General features: G+C 37.6%; 1 protein-coding gene across 12 annotated transcripts in view; it reads right to left on the reverse strand.

Annotated features, from left to right (window-relative positions):
* DOCK7 (dedicator of cytokinesis 7) overlaps positions 1-12044 on the reverse strand; it is a 252706-nt gene that overhangs the window by 189877 nt on the left and 50785 nt on the right. For all 12 annotated transcript variants that reach the window (XM_036911277.2, XM_036911273.2, XM_036911272.2 and 9 more), the window contains exon 8: positions 270-336. In XM_036911277.2, coding sequence (XP_036767172.2) covers positions 270-336 — 67 coding nt within the window. The remainder of the gene's footprint in view (positions 1-269; positions 337-12044) is intronic.

The following is a 12044-nucleotide window of genomic DNA, read 5'->3' on the forward strand; positions in this document are numbered from 1 at the left end:
TTTGTATGATCTTTCCTATTTCTTATATGAAAAGAGTTGCTTCTGTCTGTTACTTCTTTTTGGAACTCTTTCAACAGAACGAAAACTAGGTATCAACTAGACAATTTTGTAATATGAAAATATGTCTTAATAAATTAAACTTCTACTTTATTTTAAAAGATCCATGTCTAATAATATTTTTAAAATCACTACTTATAAAACAACTCTAAAATAGGTTTGTGAAACCAATGATTCTGGCAAAAGACTATGTTCAAATTATACAACCTCACCTTTTTTTTTTCCTTGACATCATATAAAGCCAAACTTGCAAAAATGGGTTCAATTTCAATCTCAAACCTTTAGGAAGAAAAAGGATGAAATAGTTTAAAAATATATATAAAATACAGTTAGAGGGACATTCTCATTCCAAAAACAAATTGACTAAATACCAAATTGCTGTACCATCCACTCTGTCTTCCTCCTGTAACACACTTTTTCATGTACATCTTTCAAAGTCTAAATCAACCATCATCTCCTCTAGGTAAACGTCCTTAATTTCTCCAGTGACAAGTAATTTCAAAGTACCTAAAAGGTCATCATATTTTGTGGCACCAATTTCTAACCTATAATTTGGTTATATATATGGACATGTTAGATTTTAAATAAGCTCTAAAAATAAAGACCTACTGTTCAGATGACAAATCATGTATTCAATGTAAAAAAATGAAGAAAATACATAAAGATATTCAGAGGAAAATAGGAGCATCCAAAATTCTATCACATGGGGAGAAGCATAATCAACATTTCAGTGTCTATCTATCCAGGCTTTTGTCTATGTAAAATGTACTTGGTAAATGATTTTTTTTTAAACCAAGAGCTGTCATTGTATACATAGTATTTTGTAGTCTGTTTTGACTTCATATTTTATGTATATATTTCTATGTCAAAAATATTAATCTACCATTTTTAATGTTAGCATAGTAATTTTCATTTTATGAACATGCCAGTTATTTATTTTATAATTGTATACTTGAGATGTCTAAGAACATTGACTTATATACAGTAAACATTCAATAAATATCTGCAGAATAAAGTAATATGTAATGCAAAGTTAATTAGGTAACATGTAGATAAATAAATAATGAGAGTTTACTAAAGCTCTTAGAGTCGTGATTCTCAACCAAGATTAACTGTGCCCCTCAGGGGACATCTGGCAATTTCTGGAGATGTTTTTGGTTATCATTATTACAGGAGTTTTACTGGCATTTAGTGAGTAGGGGCCAGAGATGTGGCTAAACATTCCTCATTGTATAGGAGAGTCCATGACAACAAAAATTAGCCAGACAAAAATGTCAATAATGGCAAGGCTGTAAAAATCCTGTTCTACATTGTTCATTTTTTAATCACAAGAATCTCAGTCAAAGTCCTTGCAGGAGGCAAGCAACATTCACACTGGGTTAAGAGTTTAATAAAGGGAGATATAAAAGACTTGGGCAAGATAAGAGAGTGCAATTCCCTTAGACAACAACAGTCGAAGTTATTACCAACTTGACTCAAAGGAAATGTGGATGGTAGCAAAGACTTAGAAAGAACAGCTGTGTAGAGAGCCTTTCATAGACACCATGGCCTTGGAGAGAGGGAGGCCAGCAATCAATGTGACCTAGTAGAGAATGAATGAAATAAATACCCCAACCTGATCTCACTTTCTACCACCCTCCGACTTCCTGTTGATGCCTGTCTAGCAGAACTCAACAAGAAGCCAAAAGAACAGAGTTTTAGATACATGGGTCAGCCTCTACAAAGCCTACTCTGCGAACTTTGTAACACTTGATCCTGTCAGTCTTGATTTTGCCATTCCAGTGGGTAAGTGGTACACGCTGGATCTTAGTATGTATCTTGTCATGTGTTATCCAGAACAACCATTTGGATATCCTCTTTTGGCCCATTTTTCTAGTTATTGTTTGAGGTTTCCCTAATCAATTTATATTTCATGTATTCTGGTTATGAGCACTCTGTTAAGCTTATGTAATAAAAATATCTTCTCTATATACAGCAGGAAGAAGAAGAGAGACAAACAGAAAAACAGACATCCAACTGCGATGCCAATTTACTGAAAAGACTGCCCTTTCCCCTCTGTCTATACAGTAGACTCCCTTATGGGTGGTTTCACTTTCCACAATTTCTGTTACCCATGGTCAACCGCATTCTGAAAGATGATCCTCCTTTTGACATATCATTATAAGGTCAATAGTAGTCTAAGTCTACATCTCAATGCCTACATCATTCACCTCACTTCATCTCATCACATAGGCATTTTATCATCTTACAATGACACAATAATTAATACAGTGAGTACAATAAGATAGTTTGAGAGAAAGAGATCATATTCCCATACCTTTTATTACAGGATATTGTTACAATTATTCTATTTTATTATTAGTTATTGTTCATCTCTCACTGTGCCTAATTTATAAATTAAATTTTATCATACTTATGTATGTAAAGGAAAAAACATACTGTATAGGATTTGATACCATCCCTGGAATCAGGCATCCACTAGGGCTCTTAAAGCACACTGAATGCCCCAAAGATAAGGGGTGACTATAATAGCACCACTTTTACTGTAAATCAAAAATCCATAAACATGTAGGTCTATTTCTAGCTCTATTCCATGGGTCTATTTGTCTAATTGTGTACTAATACCATACTGGCTTAACTATGAAGCTTCATACAGTCTTGATATCTGGTTGTTTTTTGTAAACTTCTTCAAAACTGTCCTGGCTCCTTTTGGCCCTCTGTATTTTCATATAAATTTTAGATTCAGCTGGAAATAAGCAAAAATTGATGAAAGGTAAGAGAAATGTTAACTGCTTACTCAGAAAATTAGTATCCCAATTTGTAATTTCATATCATAAAATTCCTGTATACTTTCTCTATATTTTTAAGTGCTATTTAAAGATCCATATTATTAGTATGATGAGTAAAGGTTGGAAAGCTTGACAAAACAACCTAAAGAAACTAATGAAATTCCAGTGTGCCTGACATTAAGAAAGGCTGATGCATGACAAGAGCTTTTAAAATTACATACATCATTTGAATTTTTTTTAATGTTTCAAAAGGTTCTTCCATTATACAAAGGGACTGCCAAGGTTGTATATGTGATTTTTTTCTTTTTAAATGTATATGTCTCGAGAGGCGGAGCCAACATGGCGGCGTGAGTAGGACAGTGGGAATCTCCTCCCAAAAACATATATACTTTTGAAAATACAACAAACACAACTAGCCCTAAAAGAGAGACCAGAAGACGCAGGACAGTGGCCAGACTGCAGCTACACCAGCGAGAACCCAGCGACTGGTGAAAGGGGTAAGATACAAGCCCTGGCCCGGCAGGACCCGAGCGCCCCTCCCCGCAGCTCCCGGCGGGAGAACAATAGGCAGAGCGGGAGGGAGACGGAGCCCAGGACTGCCGAACACCCAGCCCCAGCCATCCGGGCCAGAGCGCAGACACAGTACATGCCCAGGGGCCCTGGATACTGGGGGAACAGGGAGTAAGACCTCTGAGCGGGTGCTGAAGCTGATGCCCCTGTGACAAAGAAAAGCGGGGGCTTTTTGAAAGTCTTAAAGGGACAGGGACTTAACAGCTTGACGGAAACAACCCAGGTCACAGTACAGCAGCTGGAAATCACAGGGAAAACCGGGTGCACTAACCCCCTGGGCAACAGCTCTGAGAACCCTCACGGAGGCAAACAGTCAAGCAGCCCCCCCATCCATCACCCCACCGGGCGCGGCGAAAGCAGAGAAGCAGCCTGAGACAAATTCCGCCCACAGAAAGGGAAATTTCTCCCTCCCGGCCAGGCAAGACACAAAGACCCACTCTACACGCAATTACCCAACACAAGCCACTAGGGGTCGCAGTTGCCCCAGTAAAGAAAGGCCAGTAGCAAGTGAAAATTTTGGCCCTCCCAGCTGACAGTCAATAGCACCTGTCAACATGAAAAGGCAAAAAAATATGATCCAGACAAGACTAACCCAGACAGCTTCAGCATCTGCTACATCTTCCCCTGAGAAGGAATCTGGGGAGATAGATTTAGCCCGTCTTCCTGAAAAAGAATTCAAAACAAAAGTCATAACGATGCTGATGGACTTGCAGAGAAATATGCAAGAACTAAGGAAGGAGAATTCAGAAATAAAACAAGCTCTGGAAGGACTTCAAAACAGAATGGACGAGATGCAAGAGACCATTAATGGACTAGAAAACAGAGAACAGGAACGCAGAGAAGCTGATGCAGAGAGAGATAAAAGGATCTCCAGGAATGAAAGAATTTTAAGAGAGCTGAGTGATCAATCGAAAAGGAATAATATAAGAATCATAGGTATTCCAGAAGAAGTAGAGAGAGAAAAGGGGATAGAAAATGTCTTTGAAGAAATAATTGCTGAAAATTTCCCCAAACTAGGGGAAGAAATGGCCTCTCAGACCACAGAGGTACACAGAACTCCCATGACAAGGGATCCAAGGAGGGCAACACCAAGACACATAATAATTAAAATGGCAAATATCAAAGACAAGGACAAAGTACTACAAGCAGCCAGAGAGAAAAAAAAGGTTACCTACAAAGGAAAACCCATCAGGCTATCATCAGACTTCTCAACAGAAACCCTACAGGCCAGAAGAGAATGGCATGATATACTTAATGCAATGAAACAGAAGGGCCTCGAACCAAGAATACTGTATCCAGCACGAATATCATTTAAATATGAAGGAGGGATTAAACAATTCCCAGACAAGCAAAAGTTGAGGGAATTTGCCTCCCACAAACCACCTCTACAGGGCATCCTACAGGGACTGCTCTAGATGGGAGCACTCCTAAAAAGAGCACACAACAAAACACCCAACATATGAAGAAGGGAGGAGGAGGAATAAGAAGGGAGAGAAATAAAGAATCATCAGACTGTGTTTATAATAGCTCAACAAGCGAGTTAAGTTAGACAGTAAGACAGTAAAGAAGCTAACCCTAAACCTTTGGTAACCACAAACTTAAAGCCTGCAATGGCAATAAATTCATACCTTTCAATAATCACCCTAAATGTAAATGGACTGAATGCACCAATCAAAAGACACAGAGTAATAGAATGGATAAAAAACCAAGATCCATCCATATGCTGCTTACAAGAGACTCACCTCAAACCCAAAGACGTGCACAGACTTAAAGTCAAGGGATGGAAAAAGATATTACAAGCAAACAACAGAGAGAAGAAAGCAGGTGTTGCAATTCTGGTATCAGACAAAACAGACTTCAAAATAAAGAAAGTAACAAAAGACAAAGAAGGACATTACATAATGATAAAGGGCTCAGTCCATCAAGAGGATATAACCATTATAAATATATATGCACCCAATACAGGAGCACCAACATACCTGAAACAAATATTAACAGAACTAAAGGAGGAAATAGAATGCAATGCATTCATTCTAGGAGACTTCAACACACCACTCACTCCAAAGGACAGATCCACCAGACAGAAAATAAGTAAGGACACAGAGGCACTGAACAACACACTAGAACAGATGGACCTAATAGACATCTACAGAACTCTACATCCAAAAGCAACAGGATACACGTTCTTCTCAAGTGCACATGGAACATTCTCCAGAATAGACCACATACTAGGACACAAAAAGAGCCTCAGTAAATTCCAAAAGATCGAAATCCTACCAACCAACTTTTCAGACCACAAAGGCATTAAACTAGAAATAAACTGTTCAAAGAAAGCAAAAAGGCTCACAAACACATGGAGGCTAAACAACACGCTCCTAAATAATCAATGGATCAATGACCAAATCAAAATGGAGATCCAGCAATATATGGAAACAAATGACAACAACAACACTAAGCCCCAACTTCTGTGGGACACAGCAAAAGCAGTCTTAAGAGGAAAGTATATAGCACTCCAAGCATATTTAAAAAAGGAAGAGCAATCCCAAATGAACGGTCTAATGTCACAACTATCAAAATTGGAAAAAGAAGAACAGATGAGGCCTAAGGTCAGCAGAAGGAGGGACATAATAAAGATCAGAGAAGAAATAAATAAAATTGAGAAGAATAAAACAATAGCAAAAATCAATGAAACCAAGAGCTGGTTCTTCAAGAAAATAAACAAAATAGATAAGCCTCTAGCCAGACTTATTAAGAGGAAAAGAGAGTCAACACACATCAACAGTATCAGAAATGAGAAAGGAAAAATCACAACAGATCCCGCAGAAATACAAAGAATTATTAGAGACTACTATGAAAACCTATATGCTAACAAGCTGGGAAACCTAGGAGAAATGGACAACTTCCTAGAAAAATACAACCTTCCAAGACTGACCCAAAAAGAAACAGAAAATCTAAACAGACCAATTACCAGCAACGAAATTGAAGCGGTAATCAAAAAACTACCAAAGAACAAAACCCCCGGGCCAGATGGATTTACCTCGGAATTTTATCAGACATACAGGTAAGACATAATACCCATTCTCCTTAAAGTTTTCCAAGAAATAGAAGAGGAGGGGATACTCCCAAACTCATTCTATGAAGCTAACATCACCCTAATACCAAAACCAGGCAAAGACACCACCAAAAAAGAAAACTACAGACCAATATCCCTGATGAACGTAGACGCAAAAATACTCAACAAAATTTTAGCAAACCGAATTCAAAAATACATCAAAACCATCGTACACCATGACCAAGTGGGATTCATCCCAGGGATGCAAGGATGGCACAACATTCGAAAGTCCATCAATATCATCCACCACATCAACAAAAAGAAAGACAAAAACCACATGATCATCTCCATAGATGCTGAAAAAAGCATTTGACAAAGTTCAACATCCATTCATGATAAAAACTCTCAGCAAAATGGGAATAGAGGGCAAGTACCTCAACATAATAAAGGCCATCTATGAAAAACCCACAGCCAACATTATATTGAATAGCGAGAAGCTGAAAGCATTTCCGCTGAGATCGGGAACTAGACAGGGATGCCCACTCTCCCCACTGTTATTTAACATTGTACTAGAGGTCCTAGCCACGGCAATCAGACAAAACAAAAAAATACAAGGAATCCAGATTGGCAAAGAAGAAGTCAAACTGTCACTATTTGCAGATGACATGATACTGTACATAAAAAACCCTAAAGAATCCACCCCAGAACTACTAGAACTGATATCGGAATACAGCAAAGTTGCAGGACACAAAATCAACACACAGAAATCTGTGGCTTTCCTATATACCAACAATGAACCAACAGAAAGAGAAATCAGGAAAACAACTCCATTCACAATTGCATCAAAAAAAATAAAATACCTAGGAATAAACCTAACCAAAGAAGTGAAAGACTTATATTCTGAAAACTACAAGTCACTCTTAAAAGAAATTAAAGGGGACACTAACAGATGGAAACGCATTCCATGCTCATGGCTAGGAAGAATTAATATCGTCAAAATGGCCATCCTGCCCAAAGCAATATACAGATTTGATGCAATCCCTATGAAACTACCAGCAACATTCTTCAATGAACTGGAACAAATAATTCAAAAATTCATATGGAACCACCAAAGACCCCGAATAGCCAAAGCAATCCTGAGAAAGAAGAATAAAGTAGGGGGGATCTCACTCCCCAACTTCAAGCTCTATCATAAAGCCATAGTAATCAGGACAATTTGGTACTGGCACAAGAACAGAGCCACAGACCAATGGAACAGACTAGACAATCCAGACATTAACTCAGACATATACGGTCAATTAATATTTGATAAAGGAGCCATGGACATACAATGGCGAAATGACAGTCTCTTCAACAGATGGTGCTGGCAAAACTGGACAGCTACATGTAGGAGAATGAAACTGGACCATCGTCTAACCCCATATACAAAAGTAAACTCAAAATGGATCAAAGACCTGAATGTAAGTCATGAAACCATTAAACTCTTGGAAGAAAACATAGGCACAAACCTCTTAGACATAAACATGAGTGACCTCTTCTTGAACATATCTCCCCGGGCAAGGAAAACAACAGCAAAAATGAACAAGTGGGACTATATTAAGCTGAAAAGCTTCTGTACAGCAAAAGACACCATCAATAGAACAAAAAGGAACCCTACAGTATGGGAGAATATCTTTGAAAATGACACATCCGATAAAGGCTTGACGTCCAGAATATATAAAGAGCTCACACGCTTCAACAAACAAAAAACAAATAACCCAATTAAAAAATGGGCAAAGGAACTGAACAGACGGTTCTCCAAAAAAGAAATACAGATGGCCAACAGACACATGAAAAGATGCTCCACATCGCTAATTATCAGAGAAATGCAAATTAAAACTACAATGAGGTATCACCTCACACCAGTAAGGATGGCTGCCATCCAAAAGACAAACAACAACAAATGTTGGCGAGGCTGTGGAGAAAGGGGAACCCTCCTACACTGCTGGTGGGAATGTAAACTTGTTCAACCATTGTGGAAAGCAGTATGGAGGTACATCAAAATGCTCAAAACAGACATACCATTTGACCCAGGAATTGCACTCCTAGGAATTTACCCTAAGAATGCAGCAATCAAGTATGAGAAAGACCAATGTACCCCTATGTTTATCGCAGCACTATTTACAATAGCCAAGAATTGGAAGCAACCTAAATGTCCATCGATAGATGAATGGATAAAGAAGATGTGGTACATATACACAATGGAATACTACTCAGCCATAAGAAAAGGGCAAATCCAACCATTTGCAGCAACATGGATGGAGCTGGAGGGTATTTTGCTCAGTGAAACAAGCCAAGCTGAGAAAGAGAAATACCAAATGATTTCACTCATCTGTGGAATATAAGAACAAAGGAAAAACTGAAGGAACAAAACAGCAGCAGAATCACAGAACTCAAGAATGGTCTAACAGGTACCAAAGGGAAAGGGACTGGGGAGGATGGGTGGGTAGGGAGGGACAAGGGGGGGGCAGAAAAAGAGGGGTATTAAGATTAGCATCCATAGCGGGGTGGGAGAAAGGGGAGGGCTGTACAACACAGAGAAGACAAGTAGTGATTCTATAACAGGTTGCTACGCTGATGGACAGTGACTGTAAAGGAGTATATAGGGGGGACCTGGTATAGGGGAGAGCCTAGTAAACATAATATTCGTCATGTAAGTGTAGATTAATGATTAAAAAAAAAAAATGCAGTTCCTATGTGGTGACCTCTAATGAGTTCTACACAGTGATATAAAGGACATATAAAAGTGTAGGCAAAGGGTCTGTTTGTGTTTATACAGAGGATCAAAGCCTAATTTGGCTACCCCGAAAATGAACTAAGATATGATATGAAAAAGAACTTCCAACATCAGCACTCTCGGGAAGACTCATGACAGAAGATGATCAGAAAAAAAAAAAAACTTCAACAAAGATCCATGCACTGTCACAGGTGTAGATGCACACATCCCACCAGTTCCTGGACTTGCCATGGGAAAGATGAAGGAGATATCTAAGCTGGCCTGTGCATGCAGTAAAACAAAAATTGGACTGGATCTATACTGTTGGAACTCAACCAAGAATTAGGAGAAGTGCAAATTGTAGCACTCCAAAATCTTACAACCACAGACTATTTATCGTTAAAAGAACATATGGGATATGAACAGTCCCCAGGAATGGGGTGTTCTAGTTTATCTGAATTCTCTCAGACTGTTTAAGTTCAGTCGGACAATATCCACCATATCATAGATAAGTTTTCACAAATGCCTAAGGTGCCTAACTGGTTTTCTTGGTTTCACTGGAGATGGCTGGTAATTACAGGTATGCTTTGGTTAGGTAACTATATTCCTATTATGTTAATGTGTCTGCACAATTTAATTAGTCGTTTAAAACCTATCCATGCTGAAGTTACTCTACAAGAAGATATGTCAAAGAAATAATCAATCTTCCCAGGTTTTCTTCTGCCTGCTACTTCTATAGCTTTTCTTCTTCCTACCTAATCACAACCTTTAAATAGAACTCGTGCCACATGTCAAATTTACCGAGTATCATAATTCTTCCAAGTGGTAAAGACACCTCAAGACAAATGCTGGGCATAGAAGCCACAGGGCATAAATATGCAAAGAAGTAAAAAGCTAACCTTTTCAAACGATAAGGCTTCTCTCTCACTTACCAACTTAACATTTCCCTGTATGGCCCCGGAAGATGACTGGTTAGCCAGAGACGGGTAAGATTCCTCAAGGGAGGAACAACCTAAGACAGGCACAGTCGCAGGGGGCCATCTGGTGAGAAAATGGGGAGCAGCAGAGGTGAGGCTTAGAACCTCCCCCCTCATGTTCTGAGAGAAATCTTCTGCATACATGGATGTTTATTGCCCTCGTCTAGCGCGGATTAACACATAGTCTACAGGCACACACCTGATCATCTACATTTGCTCTCTTACAACACTAAACTCTGTTTTCTACCTTTATCTCGTATCTACCTACCACTTCAGCATTTTATTAAAAATAATAATAATAGAGAAATGTGGTATCCTCATATAAATCAAGTTTAAAAATCAAATGAATATTCATATTTGAACTGACTGTGTATAGTTCATAATGCATGAACAAAACCGAAAGCTTCTGTGATGACTGCCCTTGCACTGTTCACCATGTAACTTATTCACTGTGTAAGAATTTGTACTCCATGTAATAATTTGTTCGTTATGCATCAGAAGATTGGAGACTGACGAAAATTAGGCTCGGGGTGGATTAATGAGTGTGCATTGAGTATTGACCCCCCTATACAGAAATTTATTGTGGTTAACAACTATTTGATCAATAAATATGAGAGATGCCCTCACAATATATATATATATATATATATATATATATATATATATATATATATATATATATATATATATATATATATATACACACACTTCCAATGGTAAAATAAATAAGTAACCGGGATGTAATGTATAGCATAAGGAATATAGTCAAAATATTGTAACAACTTGGTATGGTGATACCTGGTACCTAGAATTATCATGTATATAAATGTTGAATCACTGTGTTGTACACCTGAAACTAATGTAATGTAATACTGTTGTCAATTACCCTTCAATAAAAATAAAATTAAATTAAATTAAATTAAAAAAAAACAAAAACAAAAAAAAAATAAATGTATATGTCTCATGCATTTAATATATAATTTTTGTCAGAAACATGAGAAAAAAAATACCACATTATTCCCATACAACCAAACATGCATACTTGAGTTTGTCAAGAAATGCTATTTGAACACCAAGTACTCAGTGGCTACTATATTGCAAAAAAAAAAAGGTATGCTTCTTCACTACAGGTGCTCATTTATTTAAAATGCTGAGATTATATCAAAGAAAAAGCAATTTTGAATCACCAAAAGGCTGACCAAAAATACTACTGATAAAATACTGCCTTATATTTCTTTTAGACTTTTTTTTTTAGTGGGGTGTGTTTTTACCTATTTGCTTACAAATAATTTTGATAATGTAATTTTGAACATTTCATCAATATGTGTTGACCCTCTATTATGATTTAAAGTCAATTTTGACTGATAATACTACTAATAATAATCAGGAATCAGTGGGAACTAAATTTTTGCCTTGGAATTTTTTGAGCCATGCAGATAGTGTTCAAGCTTATGGTTATGAATTAAGTTCTCTTTTTGTTGTTGTTTATTTTCCTGTTTCCTATCTAACTTTCTTCCTACAAGAGGCAAAATTTTAATAGGCAAATATCTCCACCACTCAGAATATTACTACTTTGAAATCTGGTGTAAGGCACTTATGGCAAGAGTCTGTTTTACTCTGCTGAGTGCTAAGCTCTTCCTCTTGTGTGGTCCATTAACTAAGGGATGGGCAATAGCCCTAATGTAAAAATTAACTATAGAATGCTTGTCCCAGAGGAATATTTTCTTAGCATTTCTAGGCTTCCCAAAATTCTTAGTGTCATACCAGTTGACCATGTCTAGGTAGGGTTTCCCCAAATGTCTAGACCACTGTATTGATGAATAAGTCTTCTTAATAATAGAAAC

The sequence above is a fragment of the Manis pentadactyla genome, chromosome 4 (assembly GCF_030020395.1).
Source record: "Manis pentadactyla isolate mManPen7 chromosome 4, mManPen7.hap1, whole genome shotgun sequence".
In the NCBI taxonomy this organism is placed as follows: domain Eukaryota; kingdom Metazoa; phylum Chordata; class Mammalia; order Pholidota; family Manidae; genus Manis; species Manis pentadactyla.